This window comes from Cupressus sempervirens, chromosome 6 (assembly GCF_028749045.1).
Source record: "Cupressus sempervirens isolate cs-2001-9-10 chromosome 6, ASM2874904v1, whole genome shotgun sequence".
NCBI lineage: Eukaryota > Viridiplantae > Streptophyta > Pinopsida > Cupressales > Cupressaceae > Cupressus > Cupressus sempervirens.
The window spans coordinates 313,951,613-313,974,974 of NC_143123.1; the positions used below are offsets into that span (position 1 = coordinate 313,951,613).

At 37.0% G+C, this 23,362-nt stretch overlaps 1 protein-coding gene across 1 annotated transcript in view; it reads right to left on the bottom strand.

Annotated features, from left to right (window-relative positions):
- Positions 1-2,883: 2,883 nt before the first annotated feature.
- LOC149552451 (Cytidine/deoxycytidylate deaminase family protein) overlaps positions 2,884-23,362 on the bottom strand; it is a 75,780-nt gene continuing 55,301 nt past the window's right edge. The window contains exons 5-6 of the mRNA XM_089788013.1: positions 3,414-3,518; positions 2,884-3,188 (exon numbers count right to left, since the gene is read on the bottom strand). Coding sequence (XP_089644139.1) covers positions 3,000-3,188; positions 3,414-3,518 — 294 coding nt within the window. The 3' untranslated portion in view covers positions 2,884-2,999. The remainder of the gene's footprint in view (positions 3,189-3,413; positions 3,519-23,362) is intronic.

Genomic DNA, 23,362 nt, shown 5'->3' on the forward strand with positions numbered 1-23,362 from the left:
GTCAATCTAGGTAAGAAGAGTAGCGAGGAGATAATGTCTCTGGGTAATGTTGGGATGGGGAGTCTAGGAGGATCTAGTAAGAGAACTAGGTAGAGCATGAAGAAAAAGGTCATTGAGGCTCTTGAAGCTCCTGCTTTAGCTTCCACTAAATTTGTCCAAAGTACTGCAGAAGCAGGTAAAGAGGTGGCGAATATCATCAAAGAGTTGTTGTAGATGCTAGTCATGGGTGTTGGTGCGCTAGTTGATGGTCCATGTGGTTTTACTGGATTTGTTTTTTTTTTTCCAACTTGTTTAAAACTCCAAGTTCCAAGTCCTTGTAAAACCCGATCGCTTTTATTTGGTTTAAACTTGTGGTATCTGATCCCTGTAAAACCTAGTTTTTTGTGTTGGTTTTGTCTTTTCTTCAAGTTTCAAGTCCTTGTAAAACCTGGGGGTGCTTAATGTTTATCTCTAGTTTTTTGTAAAGGGTTGTAGGTCCCTTCAAAACTTGTTTTTACCTTAATCTAAAACAATTGATAGATCTCAAACACAAGTGAAATACCCATATGATATTTCTAACGGCAGAATAGGGTGGCCTTGAACCATCAAAATTTAAATAGGCAGAGTAGGGAGGGTCTTCCACCTCTGACATTGCACACAATTTCCTCAACCTTCGACCTCCGAAAGCACAAAGACAAATCAAATCCAATACATAATGATTTACAATGTCCAACCATCTCTTTATAAAGACCTCCAAGAAGTGCCTGCAAATTTATAGGTTGACATTATTATTTATTTTATTGCTCTATTAATTTGAACACCATATTTATTAATTAAAGGTCCTTTTATTATATTATTTAAATTATGGGACCAATTAATTATTTAATTAACTAAATTATTCACTAAAATTTGAGAACATTACACGACTACCTAAATTGAGTCATGAGTAAAATTCTAGTAACAAAAATCAAAAAAATATTCTTGATTTCACATTAGTGAGAGGGACCTCACTTCCAATTTCAACAACCCATTACTGAATTGCAAACATGGAAACAATTGCAACTTCAACTTGGGTCATCTAGAGGCCTCTAATCACTTGGTCAATTGGCTATATAGATCTCATCTCTAGTAGCATTCATTTGTTATCTCCTCTAAGAAAGCTATGGACTATCTTTTTCAAAATCCATACACAATCAAGAAGCTTCAAAGTACCATCCAAAGTAAATACCACGCCAAACATTTCATATAGAGGATATGAGAACCAAGTATGAGCATATATGAACCAAAGAAAGAGTTGGGTCATCTTTATAATCAAAATCGCGAAGAGAAATATCACTAGATAGAGAGATAGACAAATAGATTTTAGCGTCCACGAGACTAAATATAGCCATATAGCCTATGAGCCAGCCTTCCCATTAAACCAACTTTAGTAATTCGGTTCTTTTTTTGTGCAAGTTGATGATGATCCCACCTAATTGATCAATGTTCTCCTTGTTGAATAAGTCGTACCAAGATCTATCTACGAATTTGACCCTGTTGTCCATGTATGCATCGCATTTCAAAATAGAGGTTGTTTGGTTTCCACCTTCCCAAAATTGCAAATCGTGCAAACTCTTTGTTCCCAAGGCTATTTTGGCCTCTTCTATTGACCAGTCTCACATCCAAGTTGTGGTGAGAGTTGGTTCTAAGCTAAGGAAAAAGAGTTTTGGCTCTCCAAGAAATGATGGCCTCTATGTACACCTAACTAGTACAACTATATAAGGAGCCCACCATGATGGCTTACAAAACCAGGTTTTGGCATGGAAATGTTCGGATATTAGTAAATACCACTATTTTTCTTAATTGCATTGTTAAAAGCCACAAGCATTGTGGAAAACAGTAGGTGAACGTAAAAAATAGTGGCAGTAATCTACTCCATGTCACAAGTACGGCATGACCTCAAATCCATCATGTTCAAAGAAGTCTTTCTATAAATCCATATTTCAAGTCTAATGATGAAAATTATGGTATATATCAAGAATGAACTTTCTGGGGAAGTGGATGGTATTGCATATATAATTTGCACACCTTAAGATGAGTTTTCAGAAAAACTGTTTTTCTGGTTATAGAACAAACCAGTGCTAATTTTGCAGCAAACCTGTAAGAGGGCCTTTGTGTCCTCGTAATGAAGAAAGTAACATTGTTAAGCTTATCATGTTTAAAGCAATATTTAGTGCTCAAGTATGGATTCAAAGCTAAAGGCCTCAGGTGAGAAAGATGAGAGAGTAAGCAAGGGATGAACTCCCATTGCTTGTTGAATTATTTATGATGTCATGAAAAACCATTGAAAAGTAACACGCCACATGCTTGGGATGTGCAATGTGGTTGTATTTGTTCTGAAATTACACTTCTAAAGAGCTGGATAGTTGGTAATGAAGTCTAGTCTTGCTAGCATTTTTGTTTTTCCTATATTTGAAATTATTCTAAGGTACAAGTGTTCTTGTGAATTGCCGTTGGCTTTGAAAAACGTGTGCTTTTGATTTAGATAATAAAATAATTCTAACACAGAAGTAAGAGATAATTCTAACACAGACGTAAGAGATTCTTTCTTAGATGAGGTTGCTATCAGTACAGAAGCATTTCCAAGAAGCATTTTTTCCAGTTCAAGATAAAGAAAAAGAACTTTGAAAAAGATGAAAGCTCAAAAAACAATTTGAATTGGTAAAATAAATGTAAAACATGATAAGTGCCACTGTTGCCTGCAACTTTGCTTATATGATTTAAAATGTAAAATATTTCTGACTATGCCAGCAAAGATGGGTTATGTTTGAAATGATATACTCATGCAAAAAGAAAAATACAATTCCATAGATTAAGGATATACAAAAGCAAAGATTATTCCGCATTCAAATGACATTTGGAATCTTTCATTTAAATTTTGGAAAATTTTATTCAAATGAATTTCATTAGAATTCTAAAACCATGACAAAATAATTAAAATTAATTGACTTTCATCAAGGCAGATCAGAGTGTGCAGCAGGTCAGTACATTTTGAACTTTTCCTTAGTATTTAGGAAAACTTGTTCAGCAACTGCAGCAACACTCCCATCAGCTTGTTTTATCTCCATATTAGCTTTTTGGTAAAAGGCAGTACCCCTTAGTGCATCTGCAATGAAATCATCGAATCCAATTGCAATTGCTGCTTCTGCTTTTGCTCCATAGACCAGTCGCTAGAGAGAAACCATACAAAATTATGCAAGGACACACCAAATCACTCACAAGAATCAAAAGCTTATATAATCGATGCAATGTTCGTGCAATTTATTGTCAATAATGAAAAGAAACAAACAAACCAAATCACTGGCAAGAATCAAAAGCTTATATAATCAATGCAATGTTCGTGCAATTTATTGTCAATAATGAAAAGAAACAAACAAATAAGCATCACAATATACCTTGATTCTTGATAGGTGAATAGCTCCAAAACACATTGGGCAAGGTTCACATGAGGTAAATATTTCACAATCTGAAAGCTCAATGCGACCAAGTTTATTGCATGCCTGAACCAGGTGATAATCAATTTGTTAGCGAAAACCATGATATGTCAGATATGAAGCAACACAGACCATGAATGGATACGTGTACCATATTATACACATGCGATATAAGATTCATAACTAAAAAAATTCAAAAAAAGTAATGTTGCATTAAATTTCTTTGATGGGAATGGAAGGAAATTGCAGGATGCATTAATGGGATGGTAGGGGATAAGGAGGCCTTAGTTTTATGGTGACAGCAGTGGGTAACAATCAAACATTAGGGAAAATTTGAAGATTTCAGGAAATTTCAATTTTCTACTTCTACAGCATTCATCATGTACAATATAGAATCACAACATGAAACATTAGAGCTAAACTGAGAATTCATATCAGTGGACAATCATCATCCAAATTCACAAGTTTTTTATGTTTAATCATTTCAATTTGAGTTTACATTATCATTGTGCATACTGCCATACACGTAACACAACAAATGAAAAGGCATAGCAGATTGTGTAGAGAATAAGAGCAAAGCGTAATCTTAGATTTCCAACCTATAAACCATCTATTAACCTCTGCCTTCTTAGCTGTGTTCGTGGCTGGACAAGCCTTAACCCTTTTTTCCTCTAATGTCCAAGAAGTATCTATAGACTCTGGTGTAGCTACCTATAAAATCTGTATTGCAAATACAACAAAACCAAACTCTACTGCCCAACAATTTTTCCTTTCCTGAGCCTGAAGCTCTTATTTGTTCCAAGCCAACTATTTCATATTCACTTTCAGTACTAAGCTGATGTTATCTAGCGATCAAACATACAAGTTCAAAACGAAAATGCTATAAAGGAAAATAAGATATTTTAACCTTTAAAGTTGGATTCAAAAAAAAAAAACAGAAAATAATAAAACACACATAGTAGTTATCCTCAATGCTGCTTCCACCCTGCTGTTATGTTAGTGAAAATGATTCAAGTAATAGACTGTTCTGGAATGGGTAACTGCTGCTGTCTGATCCTTTTTTTTCTCCATTACTCCTCCCTATTGCCCAGAATTGAATATAAAAAGATGAATTGGTAATTGCATCTTCCAACACTGGATCAGGGCAAAACCACTGTTATCATCAAACCAGTAATTTCATCACCACCATTGAGATTTTGAAGTTATACCTTGCATAACTAGTGGTTACAAAACCATCGCTCGAGAGAATCGGCAATTTGAAAACCATGCCTCTACAAAACTGGTAATTTCCAAACTCTTCCCTACTCGAACTAGTGGTTCCATATTGATAATTCCTTTGGGGTAATTCATCTTCAGAAAGCCATGACTCTTCAATATGAGATTAAAATGAGGTGTCTTCTAATCAAAAGTGCTTGTAAAATACTTCAGTGTTGTTGTCAGTAAAACTAGTTCCTAATATTTGTTAGCGAGTCTGAAGGCATAGGGAGTTCGGTTGGTAGCTTGGATGGTTGCGGTGGTTGACAGTGTCACCCCTTCAGCACTAGATATATTATGTACTTGTATCTGATCAGCATCATGATTGTGACAAAGAAGTTGTGCTGGCATTGTGTGTCTGAGAAGTATATGATTGTAAGCATTTTCAGATAATAATAAAGAAGCTTGGTAAATTCACTGATAATTATATTTATGCTTCTGGGTAAGATTGTGTGCATGTTTATCAACATCAATATTTCGGATCATACTCAATGACCCATCATCAGGATGACAGAGCTTAACAATGCCAAGTGAAAATTGTGTTGCATTACATTACTTTCTATTACTACATGTTTTCTATGTGTTAACATTGTTACCCGAAGCAATAATCATTTGGCATTGTTGCCATTAAAGGATCTTGGAGTGACAGTATGGTATATGGCAAAGGACACATAAAGGGACAACCCATAAACGATGGTAGTAGCCACAAAGAAGACAACACATTCTAGGAGTTATTCGAGGGAGAGAGAGCATTGACATCTGATTTCATATCACTATTGCAAGCATTAATAGAAACTCGTGTGCAGAGAGGTTGCACAAGAACTAGTTACCAAGAGTGTAGTGTGGCATTCTCTCAGAGTAAGCCCTACATTTGTTGACAGGCACCCACATTTGTTGGCACATACATTCCTGGCACTACAATACTCCTGAGAGGGAATCAATTTTACAGAATGACGTCTATTTTACAGAATGATTGCCATAGAGAATTTTTTTGAGTGTGAGGATATAGAAGAGAATCAGAAGTTGAAGATAGCAAAGTCCAAACTGAAAGGACATGCATTGCTATGGTGGGATTGTGTGCAAGCAGAAAGATGGAAGAACTGTAAACCCAAGATTACTTCTTGGTATACAATGATGGATAGGATGAAGGCAAAAATTTTGCCAAATGATTATAGAGTTCAACTGTATAAGAAGATGCAAAGTCTGAAACAAAAAGACATGGATGTTCAAAGGTATATGGAAGAGTTTCACAAACTTGACATACGGGTGAGTCATGATGAAGATGTGGAAGAGAAAATTGCTAGATACATGGGGGGACTTAAGTTTAACATTCAAGATGAACTTAGTCTTGCTAACCCTAGATCAGTCAAAGAATGCTATAAGCTGGCCAATAAAGCTGAAGAAAAGATTAGGAGGAGACAAGAGAGACAAAGTAGCACAAGAGGAGGATCTTCTATGAGAGGAAGAGGAAGTGCTAATTTTCAGAACAGCAATGAGAAAGACAAGGACAAGCCCTACTCATCTGATACAAGAGGTGGGTATAGAGGTGGAAGAAGTGGAGGAAGAGGCAATGGAGTGTTCATAGATAGATGCTTTACTTGTAATGAAGTGGGTCATCAGCCCTACAGATGTCCTAAGTGGATTGCAGACAAAGGCAAAGAAAGAAGAGTGCATTTGGTGGAAGAAGAGACAAGCAAGGAAGAGAAGAAAGTATCTATCTTGGTATTACCTGAAGAAGGAGAATGTTTGCTAATGGAAAGAGGACAGCCATACAATCCAAGCATTTTCAGATCCAATTGTTTGATTCAAGGTAAAGTATGTAGACTCATTACAGATTCAGGTGCAAGTCATAATGTTGTGTCTTATGAGGTTGTTAGGAAGTTGAATTCGCAAACATTTGTACATCCTAAGCAATATTATGCTACTTGGGTGACTGAAAATCAGAATTTGTTGGTTAGAACTCAAGTTGTGATTGAATTTTCAGTTGGCAAATACAGAGATAAAGTGTTATGCGATGTTATGGATATGAGTTGTGGACATTTGATCTTAGGCAGGTCTTGGCAATGGTCAAGAAAGGTAATTCATGATGATTTCACTAATAAGTATTTGGTTCACCATGAAGGCAAGAAGTATGAGTTGCAGCCTTTATTAAGGAACCAAGAAGATTCACTTCTTATGTGTTTTGGGCAGGAGATACCAAAGACATCAATATGATATTGGATGGAAGAAGGTGCACAAATTCAGTCAAGAAGCTACTATGATAGTCCTAAGGATGAAGAACTTTGGGACCTAGCCTTTGTACAAGTTGGAACCATTAAATGTCCTTTGCTGCAATCAGAGAACAGCAAGGGGTCAGAGATGTTGAAGCAAGGATTTTATTTATCCAAGGAAAAGATCAAAAATGAAGGAGTTACAGCCTTCTCACTGTCCTTCACAAGGACAATCAGCAATTTCAAGTTTTTCTTTTGACAAGTTGTGTGTGAATGCAGGTTGGCATGGTGTGAGAAAGAAGTTTACATTGGGGGATTACCTCATCCCTACATTCCAGAGATCCTTTCAGCCACACAACTCTTGGGACAAGAGTTTCTTTGGTGGTGGGAGTATGGTGCAGGGGCACTTAGGAATGACAAGCAAGCACATGGGAACAACAAGCAAACTATGAAGACTATGAAGAAACAGAAGACACTTAATGACAATCAGAGGTCCAAGGAGATCAAAGGAATCCTAAATGATGCAAATCATATCAACTATGATGTATTGGCTCCTATAATGGTTTAAATACCATGAAATGACTTTGAATGAATTAATATCCTTGAAAGGATTAAATAAATGTAATTTGGACCATTAGTGTCCCAATGTGTCTAGGAGGTTTTAGGAGGTAGGTTGTTTCTAAATAAGTTTAAATAAGTCTCCTAAGTGTTGGAAACACCTTAGTGAGAAGATTTAATGAGTTTTAATTCATTTTCATAGTTAAAATGTTTAAATTCTCAATGCATAACAGTTAGTAGTCATTTGGGAGGGAAATGGAGTTTTTATAGTTTAAACACTTGACTACTCCCTAAAACTGATTGGAAGAGGTTGAGGAAGTTAATAGTGATTTTTTTTTGTATTTGAAACTCCATTGTATGGCAAGAAAAGCCTGGAGTGTACGAACAGCCCAAAGAGTTAATGAAATTCATGTTTTGGATCAGCAATTCCATTGTTTTGCATGGTTGCTTCTTGTTTTGATTGGAGATCTTATGTAGAACAGTCTTGGAAGGTTTCAATAGGTTATTTTCAGGCTTTGTTACACATTTTAGAGGGTTTGAGAGTCATTTTTCATGACTGTACTTTCATGTTCAACAGATTAGTTTGGCTTTTCTAAGTTTCTTTCTTTGTTTTGAAGCTTATTTGGTGATCAAATAACCATTCCATGGACTCAAAGGCCTAGAATCCATGGAATGATGTATACTAATCTTGTATCATATGAGTCTAACCTGATACATGCAACAAATTGATTGAGAGTGTGATCACAGGGCTGTAGCTGGGTATTTTCCCATAGAAAATGATGGTACAAGTGTAGCAGCAGGAGTTTGGGCTGAATGGCATGGTCTTTTTTATGATTGGAATAGTTTTATATGGTGGATTTAATGGTGAATCAATCACCAATTGATCTTGGAAAGGTTTGGAAGAGTGAGATTGGAGAAACTCTCAAAATAAGGGTTTGAAGCAACCAAATTGGGGCTTTCGGTGTTCTACATGTTTTGGGTCTAATTCCTTTTATATTTAGAGGTTTTGGAACATTTCTTGATACTGTCCAAGGTTTGACAACTTGGAGATAATTCTGGGTGGTAGTTGCTTTGTTAAATCACCATATTTTGGTGCATTTTGGGGTCACATAATGAGGAAAGTCATACCTGGTCCAAAAGAGTCCAAAAAAAATTTGTAGTATGTTGTAGTAGGGCCAAAAGGGTATCCAAATATACCATTTATTTGTTCCATCCTTTGGAAAAGTTTTGTGTTAGGGGGCCAAAAGGGCAAAATGCTGATTTTTAGGCCTCATTACGCTAGTTTGGAGTCTATTTGCCATTTTGAGAAAGAGATAGGTCAAGAAACCCTGAAACCACTCTAATCCATCTTTATACATCCCAAATACATCAAATCTATCATGGGTTTGCACTTTGAGTAACCTTGGATGAATTAAGCCTATTAAAGCCATTTGAGTATTTTAGAAAAGTGTGGGTTTCCAAGCCAAATTTGAATAACCTATCTTGTGTAAAAAGTCCATCACCCTTTCGTCTACATTAAAGAGTCACTCACATCCATTATAGTGGCCAACCCTCAACCGAATAACACTACAGAATCCTCCAGTAGCTTCCACAACAACAGGCATGGAGAAAAGTATAATAATAATACTAATAACAATAACAATAACAATAATAGGTGGAGTTGCATCAGATACAATGCCAAAGGATGGCCAACAATCCAATGTTGGGCATGCAACCAATGGGGGCATTTTGCCCATTACTGTCTGTAGGAAGAAACACCACAACTCTTGTGCAAATGGAGCGGACCAAGGGACCATAAGGATGCTAGTTGTCCAAAGTCAGGTGTTAGCTTGTTGAATGTCAAGAAGATAGGCACAAAAGAAGAGGTGTAGGAAATGACCCATGCGCAAGCAAAGAAGGCCATATACCCTAACCCCTGTATTGAGAAGCAAAGAGAATAGGATGCCAAGGGCAACATAGAAAAACAAATGATGGCCAAAAGGAGAGAAACACATGAAATGGCAAGCACATCAATGTGGAAGGAGGCTGAGAAAAACATTTTAAGGCAACTGATTCAAATAAAAGTTCCAATCGAACTCGAAGATTTCCTAGAAACTATAACACAATTACACACAACACTTCTAAACACGGTACTAGTTCCAAACTATACAACACACCGTGGAGACCGTATAAAGGATTTTGTCGACCCTTCAACAAACCCAATGTTGTTGGCAGTAAATAGTGGTAGACATCTTGCAATGGTGCAAAGGGGTTTCCTCAGCACCAACCTAATAGACATGATTGTGGGCGAAGGGTCTAGTGTGAATGTTCTTCCCAAGGATACATGGTAGAAGTTGGAAAAACCTACACTGCAGCCACTCACTTTTCACTTAGTGGGTGTAAACCAGCATGACATCATGTCAATTGATACGTTAATAGCACAAAAGGTAATGATTGGCACTCAGATGTTTGTGTTGGACTTTGTAGTGATCTCACTCAAAAAAAGGACTATGATGCAATCCTTGGGAGAGGGTAGCTAGTGGCAGCAAAGGTAAACCACAATTGGAAAAGCAACACCCTATCCACGGAGAAAGGCGGGAGCAAGTTCACCACTGATTTAGTGCCTCTCCCATTTGATTTTTGTAAGTCATCCTGGTGGATGCAACTTTGATGCTCTTGCTTTGTGAGTGATCTTTTTAGGACCCATGAGTAGTCTACACCCTTGGGGTGATTTGATTTACGTTATTGTATCAGTTTAAGTGATTATGCTTATTCCTAATTCATGTGATTATGATGTATTAGATGGTTTTACTGAGGTTTGTGCCAGTGGTTCCCTGGATTGATCTTGTATCATGATATGTTGTTCCGTGTTGTTCCGTGATTACCCCAAGATGTGAACAGTGATTGCATTGTGTTATTGCTCTGTTGCAGCTGATTAGGTTCCTACAACACTGTTTACTCATGTGTTTGATGTTGACTTGTATATTTATGGTGCCATTTATTCTGTTGAGTAAGTGTTATTATTCCATTATTAAATGCTTAAAATAATTAGAAATGAGTTATCCATATTGAGCTCATTGATTTGTGTGCTACAAATATCATCTTCTCTCTTTCAATAAATTTATGCAAATGAGTTAATTAATGATTTTTAAATGAGTTTAATAACTTTAATTAGATGTTTTATTACGTGATTTTGCATAATTGTTGCTTCGGCTATTATATATTGTGCATCTACACTTAGTTGTGTTCATTTAATGTGCACCACTTATATACCCAGTAGTGGCACCTGAAGTTAATGATTTCGACCTTTCATCCTAAGCCAATACCGTCCCTGTATAGGTGATATATCTTTATATTGATTATTTTAACCCTCCGAAAATTGGAAAACCCAAATTCATTATGCATGTGTCTAGAATTATGAGCGTGTCTGTGCATAAGTGAATCCGCACTTGTCGTGAAAGATAATAATTAAATGCCGATTTAATGGGTTAGAGGGATTTTATTTCATTCATTTAATTTATTTTAATTGTCGGCTAATTTTCCGTAGCTGAATTCCAAGCAATTGGAATTGCCTAGTTTAATTTGTGAAAAGGGGCAAATAGATTATTAAGTGGGTTACTAATCTATTTTATAAGTCACTTGATATAACGTGCTTATATTATGCCAAAAGTGAGTTTCTATTCTCACTTATTACTTCATGTTCTTTTGAAAAATGAAGAATTTCCTCCAAACCCCTCTTGGAGAAATTCGTTCATTTGCTTGTTGTGATCGATTCATTTGGCAAATTCGGCCGTAGAGCGACTCGTTGGATTTGTGTCGGGATTGCTCCACTTCCCCAATGGTTTTGCCCAATTCAGCGATCTCGTTATTTTATGGTCACTTTTATCCAAATTTATTGTTTTTAGCCCGTTTTAATTGGTTTTTTTTTATTGTTAAATGTGAGGGAGTGGAAAACTTGTGTTTCCCTCCGTTTTTATGTGATTCCATCACCCGGTTGGGTATGAGCTTTTTACTATTTCAGCATGTGGGTTTGTAAGTTTTCCTACTTTTATGCTGCTAGATTTCTGTGAAGTGTCAAGTTCCAATGTTTTATTTGAAAGTGTGATGTTGAGTGGAATTAGACCAATGGGTTTTAATTTCTTTGATTTATTTGTTGTTTGATTCTTGAGTGTTTTTGGCATCGTCTCATTTTGTGTGCCATCTGATTTCACCAGTATTTCCCAATCCGAAGTTGTCTTCATATTGATTTTTGTGGACTTCGAAATTTTGTCGGATTTTCCGCATGGGGTTTCTAAGTCCGTTTTGTGAATTTTATTGGACCCTTAATCTTGTGACCATATTCCAAAATTGTGGTTTCAGACTTTCAGTTTTGTTGTTATATGAGAAGTTTGAATTTTGGGTTTTTTATTACTGACGTGTTTTGCATGTCACCCATATTTTGTTGGGGTTTTGGCAATGACTTCTTGAATTGTAGAAATGGAGTATATTTCATATTTCCTTTCATGTTATGCTTTTACTTCATGGACATTGGGATTCGTCTTACATTTGTACTCCCAAATTTAGGATCGGTTGAGTGAGTTCATGATACTTGGTCATTTATTGCATCACTGGGATTTGTGTCAAATCCATACTCCCAAATATAGGTCGGTTGAGCGAGTTAGTTGTAGCATTGTTGCATTTCTCATATCCAACCCTTGATTGGTATTACTTGATTATATTCGTGAAGTTGGTTGTGCCCACATACGAGCATGTGCATGTGGTATGATGGGATCTTGTCAGACCTAAACTCTCGGATATAGGGCGGTTGAGGGATTGTTCATTTGGTGTTGGATTGGGAATTTGCATTGCCTACGAGCACTCAACGTATGATGAGCATGGGTATGTAGGGTAAACGTATGAAGTGGTTTCTCTCGTATACCCCGACTTGAAAATGGTTGACAAAGTAACATGAAGAGGTTTAAATAAGTGATAACCAAAATTAATAAATGGGTAATAAAACTTAAGATAAGAGAACAGTTGTATGGTTGCTAAGCATCCCAAGGGAGCCAATTCGGGGGTGTGGTGTAGTGCCTGTACAATTGCCATAGGTGTGGTACCTATGTGGTGTTTGTGTGGAGTATATAGATGTTGGTATCATACTTGATTAGTGTGTGTGTGTGTGTGTTAGCCATGGGTGATTGTCTTATGTAATTGTGGCCGGGTCATTATCTCCATTAGCATGATGGGAGTGAGCCTAAGGGTACCACGTAGTTGAGAGGCATAGCTACCTATACCACTGTTGGGAACCAATGTACAAAGACGACCTTCTTCCAACTAAGGCCAATGTTGGATGTTCACTTGGTGCTTCGGTGTATCTAGAGTATGTTTCCTTGTGATTTATGTTTTACCTTGGATGCATTTGCTATCGTGTTTTAGATGATGCCTAGCATGTTTTTTTTCTTGCATTCCTTTATCATGATGTTAGATCTTATTGCTTGGTGTTTCTTATCACTACCATGGAATAGCGAAGCGATAGATGGATTAGCATGTTGGACGTTTCATGTTTCATTGATGGCTTCTATGATGGTTATTGGTAAGGTAGAATTCATAAGGTAACACCAACAATCTTGTTGGTTAATTGAGATATCATGCTCTGGGGTATGCTTAAGATCCTTGAGGTCCCATGATGCCATTATGGTTGGGAGGAAATGAGAAAGGTTGATTTAGTTCAGTTGCATTGTATGCCTGTGCTTTCCCTACATTTCAATGTTGCTTATTTACATGGTTTTATGAGGATGTGGATTATCTTGGATTAGAGTAGTATGATGTTATGTGAGGTTTGTTGATCCTCTGTACGCTTATTAATGCCCTCCAGTGCGTGTTTCTTGACTTTCGTGGGTCTAGTACAACTTGGTGTGGAGGTTCTAACCCTTTCCATCTCCTAAGTTAGCTTTTGAATTCTAGTTTTTAGGTCGAGAGACCTTAGGACAGAAAAATTGGACGATACTAGTAGAGTATCACTCCACAGTACTAAGAAATATCACCTGGCAATACTAAGCATTATTGCCTGGCAGTATTATGAAGTATCACTTGGTTGAGAAGTGTCTATTGGCAATACTAACAAATGTCACTTGGAATTTCTTGTGAAACCTATAAGTCCAAACAGCTGGCACTTCCCAACTTATTCGGTGAATGCTAGTAGGTGATTTGGATACCCTTTTGAGAATTCTTGACCCCTGGGCATTGGCAATTCATCTATAGGATACGTAGGATTTGGATGTCACTTTTGGACATACTCTTAACATTGTTAATGGTAAATTGACTTGTATGGATTAAACACTTCGGAACTTTGGATTTGGGCATTAAAATAAAGCTTGACTATAATGTTAGATTATATCTTGAGATGAACCTTGTATGATTAATTCATGTATATGGAAATATATGCGTCATTAAGTGATGAATGCTTAGGTATCTTTTGTGGTTTGGTTAGTTGTCTTTCGTTGCAATCTCTTATATGTTTGTAGTTACATATATGTATGCTTTATCTTTAAAAAAAAAAAATATTTGTTCATCTTTGTTTATCCTTGTTTCCAAGGATCTCCGGGCGGGGCATTACAATTGATCTCGAAATGCAAATGGTAAGCGAGGACATGGCTTCCTCGTTGAAGTTTGAGTTCGGAGGAGCTACAGATGGCAACAATGAAGGGAAACAGAAGAAGAATCCCCATGAGGAAGGTATACTAGAATTAGAGGGCTTCTCAAAGGATGACCTAGATTCAATGAATGGCCCCTTTCATTGGTACATGGAAAATTATGAACTATTCCATTCTAAAAAATTTCAAATGGATGAAGGGACGGACTTATTTCCCCCAGCCTAAGAAGAGTATATCAAAGGGGAGGCCCAAGAGAACGAGACACCCAAACACCAATTTTACATGGAGGAGCCAATTTGGAGAAGGAACCTTGAATAAAAGTTTCAAACCTCAGCGATGAGCCAAATCCAAGAAACATCCTCGTGGTTGATGACTAGAACCTTGTCCTAAAAGCTGCAATATTCAAGATTTTATTCAAGTATAGACGTGTTTTCTTGGACATATAAAGATCTAAATGGAGTACATCTGAAGCTATGTGTGCATATCATTTCGTTGGTATCTAGAGTCATACCAATATGAAAGATACTATACTAGATGAATGAGAACTATGTCGCACGACTCAATCAGATAGAACACATGTTGGACACACATTGTTTTTAGAGTGCAAACAAGTGAATGGGTTTCTCCTATAGTTATATTGTTGAAGGGGCCAAACCAAGTTCGCATGTGTAGATTTCAGATGCCTCAATGCAATCACCATCAAAAACCTCTTTTGAATCCCCTTCACAAACAACATCCTTGAAGAGGTGGTAGGATGCGAAATCTATTCATTCATGGATGGATTTTCAAGATACAATAAGATATCCATAGCTGGGGAGGATAAATTAAAGACGACGTTTATGGTGGAGGACATTATCTACACATAAAGTAGGATGCCCTTTGGACTCTTTTATGTACCAACAACATTCCAGGAAACAAATCCTGCACATATTTGATAAAATGTTAATTGGAAATTTCTAAGCATTTATGGACAACTAGTCCATCAAATGCATAGGACACACTTGGTGGCTCTTAGGGAGTGCAAGAAGAGAAGCAAAATAGCAAGACTTGCCTTGAACCCCAAGAAATGCAAATTCATGGTGTCACAAGGAAAGTTGCTAGGGCATATTGTGTGCAAGGTAAGACTAAAAACAGACAATAACAAGGCACGAATGATTATAGAAATGGAAGCACCGAAAGACATCACAAAGGTGAAGTCGTCCCTAGGGCACATAGGGTCAACAAGAGATTTATCAAAAAAATCACCCAAGTATAGTACCAATTGGACAAGTTGACATGGAAGGGAGAGTCGTACACCTGGGGATGGCACAGAAGGAAGCATTTCAGGGAGTTGAAGACACAACTAGTAGGTGGGCCAATAGTAGCGTATTGAACTAGGACAAAGCGTTTCATGTGCACGTGAATGTGTACAACCTTGCAATTGAGGCCACATTGGCGTAGGAAGGAGATCATGATCTAGACCACCTATTCTACTTCACCATCAGTTTATTGTCTAAGGCGGAGCAGAATTACAACAAAATAGAGGGATGCTCTTGGAATGGTATATGTCATTCAAAAATTTCAACACTATCTATTAGCAACACCATTCACCTTCTATATGGACTATCAAGCTTTGATATATCTAGTCAACAAACCCACAATATATGGGAAAGTAAGCAAGATGGTTTCTATTGTTGCGAGAGTTTACCTTTACCATCATCATACAATCGAGGAAAAGCCATGTCCACACAGCTCTCTTGCATCAAGTCTAGAGAACCACCAAAACGGGTGAACAATAACCTTGTAGACGCACATATGTTTCATATTGTCGTATTGCCCACATGATATACAAATATTGGGGAGTACTTGCCTACATCCCAATTTCTAAGGGATATGTCACTTGGAAAACAAAGGAAAATAGTCCTCAAAAGCATGACATTCCAATTGATAAATGGGTTGTTGTACAAGATGGAACCGAATCAAGGATCACGGAGGTGCATCACAGAAGAAGTCTCGAACATCCTTCGGTAGGGACACATGGGACATGACACTACAACACAAGGTGAAACTTGCATGTCTATGGTGGCCTGCGCTATATAATGATGTCACGAAAAGAATTGTGGGTTGTGACACATGTCAAAAGGCAAGAAAACCATTGAAGCGGGACTTCATGCCTTTGAATCCCTCACAAGCACAAGAGTTATTTGAGAGATGGGGATTTGATTTCATTTGGCCACTAAAGGAAAAGAGCGACAAACAGAAATCTTCAATCAGAAAACGTCAAAATCAGAAAAATTCAGATCAGATTTGGTTGGGGATCTTACGCTATTGTACTGATTTGACTGAATTATACTTGTACATGCAATCGAGGTAGCTTATTTTTTATTAGATTATTATGTCTTTAAAGTGCATGTCCATAATAAAAGCTTTAAATCTCAAAACTCTCCACAATCCATGATATCTTTTCAGTCCATTGAGTCTTAAGTGCTGAGTATGAGTACAAGACCAAGTCCAAAATCAGCTTGCCAAGTCTGTAATGTCTTACCCTGTTTGGCCACCAATTTTTTTCATGTCCTTTTCACTAATTCAGCTTCAAGACATTATGTCAAACAGTTTGCCTCGTGACTATGTTTTGGAGCATCCTCCTCTGGTTTCTAGAGCTGATAAGGTATTTCTCAAACAGTCGGCTCCCAAACTGATTGCATTCTTTTCCACAACACTTATAACAAACAATTTTCATACTATGTTAAAGGTAGGATATTTGTTTGTAAAGTATTTAGTTTCAGACATCGAGATTTTTTTTTTTGTCTTCGACAAGGATAATAAATAGATGCAAGAAATACTTCAACTGAAGGTCTGTATCAACATATAAGTTCAGAACAGCAAAAAAGAAATCACAACTTAACTGACTTTTAATTGCAGAGTTAATAGGTCTTCAATATATGATCCAACTTACAAAAGAAGCCTTCATTTGCCGGTGCAAGCAAGCATTTAATATAACAGCAGAAATGAAAAGCACTCAAAGAAAACTGATCTCAGACAAACTATCACTATATCTGCTCCATTTTACAGATCGTTCTCTTTGAGCATCAATCCAAAATGGTATCGCAATACTCAGAAAATTGTTACAGCAGTTAATAATCTGTTCATACTAAATGGTGCTTTTTCATACTGTGTGTTCCATGAGTGGCTACAGTTCCTGAACAGCACCCATTGCCCTCTTTCCAACATGTACGCGGCTTCTTTCCAGCAATATCTCAGACCAGTACAGCTTCAGTAGTCTTAGTCCTTTACCAGAAAATTACGGACACCCAATCAGTAACCAGACACTCCAAAATGCAATTCCAAGTGGTATGACACTAATCCGACCAACCACAGATCCAAATCTGCAGCTCCTTAGATTGGTATGGCTCACACTAAACCCCAAAAATCATCCAAAGGGTGCAGCTAACAGAGTAACAATGATAAACAAGAAGTTACACTCAGAAACTTCCTTCAATCTTCCAATTTCAACTCTTCCACCTCTGGAATCTCGTGAAATGAAGTACTAACTGTATCACATAAACAGAAATTTACCTTAGTGCTAAAGCAATCCCGTAAATTCTCCCAACTGCATCTCTCAACAGCAAAGAGAATATTAGTGAAACAGTTTTTCGTCCTCCAAGCACAAAAATATGGATTCTCAAAACAATTCCATAAACTTCATATATTATCCATGCATGTTGAAAGATGGCACTTCCATCTCATTTATAGCACTTTATAAGAAGAGTTCAACCACTCACCTTGATCAAAATTACTTTTTTGCCCTTTCCTATAATTTGGGATTTTTTGTTATTTTGCCCCTATTTTCTTGCAGCTGTTTTTTCAGCCCCTATTTTATTGCGATAGTTTTTTCTTTAATATTTCTGTGCCATGTAAGATGGTTTTCCTTCACTTAAGTCCCCAAAAACTTTTATTCATGCTTCCAATGTATAACAGAATAAAGCTATTTAATTTTTTTCACACAAACTATAATGCATTAAAAATGTTAAATAATTAAATCTAACTTTATTAACACATAACAAATTATATCAATGATGAATAAATGATCTCGTAGATATTACTGATTTACCATTGACATGCCACTGCCATTGGAAGTTCAACATGCCCATAATGACTTACAATAAATAGTAAGTATGCCTAAAACAGCCTCAAAAAGCCTTTAGAATGGTCTGCAGCTAAACTTCCTAGGCCAAATGTCATCAAGATACCTTTAAAGCCTTGGTTAGCCAACAGGACCATAAAGAAATAGGCTAATGATAACATCACGCAATGCATGCTAGAAAAGGAGACTTACCATGGTTCAAACATGTGATCTAGCAATAAGAAACCACATGGTGTATAGTCTCCATCAACTTTGTTGCCACATGGATAAGGTACTACCTTGGCATTCTCTTTCACCAACCAATTCCATGTATCATCAAATGTTCCAATTAACCATCCTCCATGTTATTTCGGTCCATTGTGTTGAGTGAAGTCTGATTTATGTACTCAATTCATTGAAAGAATAGCCCAGAATTTGGACTCGGTAAGCCCAAAGATTTGAAAACTCATGGCTCAGCAAAATATAATCTCCCCAAATAGGACTTAACTTGTTTTACCCTAAAATTCCCAACTAGGGTTTGGATTGCACTTGGAAATGGCAATTTACTTAGTCTTGTAGTGTTCTCTACTAGATTATGTATGTCAATTAAGGATTCATGATACATTTAATAGTTAACTGTTGGAATTACAAATGGGAAATAGATACTTCTGGGGGAGGGGGGGGGTGGTAAATCAGAAGTATAAATCATTAACCAATAAAACTTTTAATTTAAAACAATGCATGCATTAACATATTGAAATAACATGTAAAGTAAATGCATCCACATAAACACTTGACACCAAATATGATTACCCAGAAACCCTCCAATAAGAAGGTAAAACTGGGGTGGGGATGACACTCACAATTCTTCACTACTGCAGCAATAAAGTGTCACCTATTAAGGTTACATAATTTGACCATTTTCATGATTTTCCCTGTGAAGGGCCTACCCTATTAAAGGCTTACAAAGGATTGTTAGATCCTACCCTGTTAAAGGATTTTGCAATTACTATTAAGTCAACCTTAGTCCAAAGGATTTCACCCTGTTGATACAATTGTTAGAAAGTAACAGTAGAATGTTTGATTTGATAACTTACAACTTTGTCTTGCTGATTTCAGATCTCAATTCTGTCCACCTTGATCCTTTCTAATCTGATTTGCCAATTCTGAGTCTTCAATCCTCTGTTCTATAAACTGATTTTGCAACTCTTTCACTCTACTGAGTCATCTTGAATGCTTTTTGATCAATTCACCCCTTCTCTTCCTTCTATTCTTCGCTCACGTGCATGCCTTCATTCATACATACATGCATACTGAATTATGAGGCTTCGTCTTCCTTATAAAGACTTTGGTGGCTTAGGGTTAGGTATGAATCTACAGCTGAGATTCATGCATTTTGCCGCTATATCCCTTCCAATTTTCTGATTGGTTGGATGTTGATTGTATAGGGAATCCAAATAGATTTGTCCTTATTTTCAAAGCTTCAAGATCTATCCATAAGTTGGCATAAAAACAGTTTACATAGTTGTTTGTGTCGTTACAAACAACTAGGTCCATTCTGTGTTACTCGGCACTTGATAATATTGATGCTCGGCACTCATTGTAATTCTGTCTAGGTCAGCACCTGAACTTGCTCGGCATCAACTGTATGCTCGGCACTTGAATCACTCGGCATGGTCTATTTGCTCGGCACTCATTTGTAACTCGGCATCTATACATATCATACTCAGCATGTATTACTAACTCGGCATGAACTTAGTAAATATCTTAAGTGTGTTGACACTCAATTGTCAAAACCAAACTAAGATCAACATTAACATTCTCAAGCCCAATTTCTTAGTTCTCTCCAACTCAACCCTAAAAAAGACTATTATGAGCATTTGTCATAGGGTGCTCGAAAACCAATCTACAAGTGGATTCCCTCAAAGCTTCTAGGCCACATATTTATACCCATCTTGGAATTATACCTTCAAGGTTTTCAAAAAATATGCCTTAGTGGCTCTTGGGATTCGCCCAACTTGTGAGGAATTACTCCAGTCATTCCCTACAACCAATCTACCCTTAAAAGGGGCTATAGCAAGAAACTAAGAAATAGGCTCTAAATATAATAACATAGAATGGATTGTGAATGATTTATGAAAATATAACATAAATAATATATAATTTTGAATTTAACTATTATTATTATTATATATATATATATATATATATATATATATATATATCTTGATCTAAAAGTCAAATGGGTATGTCTCTCGGTATGAGTCCTTTATGTATTTATTTTGACCCATGTTAATTAATCTCTTAACCATACCCATTGAAATGAGAAATATTTAATAGTACGATTTCTCAATCACTGACTTAATCATCTTCTAGGGTAGTGGCACTTGGTATTTTCCAAGTGTTTGTCGATGTCTTTAGCAAACTTCTTTTGCACCCTTTAGAGACTAAATCGCTACACCCTTAAACATTTTCTCAATTTAATTGAGTAACTCAATTGCCACAAAATTGTGTGTCTCTATGTTGAATGACCATAATGCATGAAGTGACCCTTTGAATTCCACATGCTACACAAAAAATGAGTCATTTAGATAGCTGATTGTCATGGCATACATCTGCTCAGCGGTTACAACCAAAATGTCATTTCATGAGTTGGAGTGGCAATAATGACTCATCAAATAGACCTCAATGCTAGCCAACTATTCTTCATCAAAACATAACCAAAGATTGAAAGATGAGATGATACAAAGTCTCAATCCTTGTTGGAAGCCCTTTCGATTCACAAATGGTGATGCTAATGTGAGCAAACTCCCATGAAAGCCACATAAGGAATAGTCAATCAAGACCATTCAATAAACAAAAACCAAGCACACATGTCCCTTTGATTGTCAACGATATCCAAGAACGTGACTCTCCAACCATTCAGAGGCTATCCCACTCATACAAAAGTTCCATTGAATAATCAAACTGATTTAATAAAGACTCTTCGCAGTCTCAAGATGCCTAATTATTAGGAGGGATAGAAGTTCACATCAATAGAGAGTAGATCAAAAATGGGTGCAATCATCTCAAGTACGCAGATAGCTCTTGTAGCTACCAAAGTTCAACACTCTCTCTTAGCAAAGGAGATATCTTTTTGAAATTATCAAGTTACCGAGTCTCTTATAGAATGATAGTCATAATGGTTGATACCCATTGTGAAGAAAAATCAATACTTCATCACATAGTCTCTCAATGTGATAACATCATGGAGTCAGTATGATGTTCACCATGGCTACTCCCGTGTGTGAAATAAACATAAGCTCCCAGGACAAAGTCACTCGATGTAATGTTGTAATGGAGTCTGTCAACATGACATCCGCTATGGCTACTCCCATGAGTGGAAAGAGCAACAAGGGCTTTCACCTCCAATTCTTAATCTCAAAGAAGAATGCAGTACAAGAGCTTTCACCTAAAATTTCTTCATCTCGGAGAAAAATCCATGACAAGGGGTTTCACCTCAAATATCTCTATCTTAAAGAAAAAATGCATTATAAGGACTTTTACCTCAAATTTCTTCGTCTTAGAGAAAAACTGTCACAATGTAGGATGATAGCTAGGGCCAAAAGCTCACCCAGTTACCATGCAATCTCAGTGAGATAACACAACAAAAACGAAACCAAGAGACAACACCAGAAAGGAGAAAACAACATATCTTTATTGATTCAGCAATTCACTTCATACATGTCGAGCTGTAAGGCCATCTCGGTTGCGGCCAATTACAAAGATTCAGTTTAGAACATTTCCCTCATACATCACGCACCATTTGCGACCTTCAAGACTCTACTTCTTATCCCACACGCTAACCCTTTTCTTCAAAAGCCCCCCTTTTAAACCTAAGACTCGACTCCCTATTTCTACTTGCCAAAACAGCTTACAAAAGATTCTAGATCTGCATTGGATAAAGCAATGACCCAAAATAGTTCCACATGCTTCCCAATGATCAACCCCATACATTAAAATCAGATCACAAATTAAATACACAAGTCGCCTCTCAAAGAAGAACCATGCAGACAACTCACTGTACAAAGAACAAAGCATCACCAAACAGACTCAAACAAGCCACTGAACATGCTTGGTGAACGAAGAAAAGGACAACTCGACGAATGTGCGCATCAAGCCAAGTCAAGCCAACTCGGCAGAAGAAGATAGAACGAATCCACCAAGCCAACTACAACAACAGCTACTGAGTAGGTTCAAGGAAGTAACCGAGCACATCACTCTAAACTGAGCAAGATAACCAAACAACTAAAGATGCTCCTGCATCAAAAATGCATTATAGCCCATAATAAATTGATTGATGACTCCCTCTCGGCAAGGGCACCATTCTCACAGCTTTGATTATCACAAAAATTTACATATGGATCTGATGTTTGGCCAAACAATGAGCTTTCAAAGCCACGCTGCTTCTCGAGCTTGTTGATTCTTTAAAAAGAACTTAGCACTCCCCATCAACCACTCAAGCTCCCTCTAAATCTTCAAGCACTTACATCAATAGCCTGACTGCCTCGATCAAGATTACCTACAATGCTTTCCTTAGATTATCAATTTTCAACACATACCTCCAAACCTCTTGACATGCTAGAGTCCAAGACTATCCTCCTTGACCTCATTCCAGATCGCTCTTTACTAAATAAGTTTGTGGAGCTATCAAAGTCAAATCCAAATTGACCATGCAATTTTATTTTCTACAGCTGAAGAATTCTTCCATGGATTTTAGCACCTAGCCTTGCAATGTTGGAACACACATAGATGACATCTTCGCTTCTTCACAAAACTTCGCCTTTATCACTAGCTTAGGGAGTGCAAATATATTCTCTAAAGTGAACTCCACTCTATTGATCTTAGAAACTTAAAGCTCTCAACTCGTACTTTGAATTCTTGGAACTTAACTCTAACAATCATTTTCTCCTCTCAAAAGTAACTAGTTGCAATGATAGGTTCTCTATTGTCTAGTGTCTTCATCTTTCTCAAGTTTCTTGCTGATGCAAACTCTCCATCTTGTAATGTAACATCAACTTAGATGCATGACTGTAAGCTAAATCTTCATGTATGTGCATTTCTCCAACTGGCATAACTTCCTCATTGGATGTATTAAGCTCTTCCTCCTTTGAATTCCTTATGCAATTTTGGATG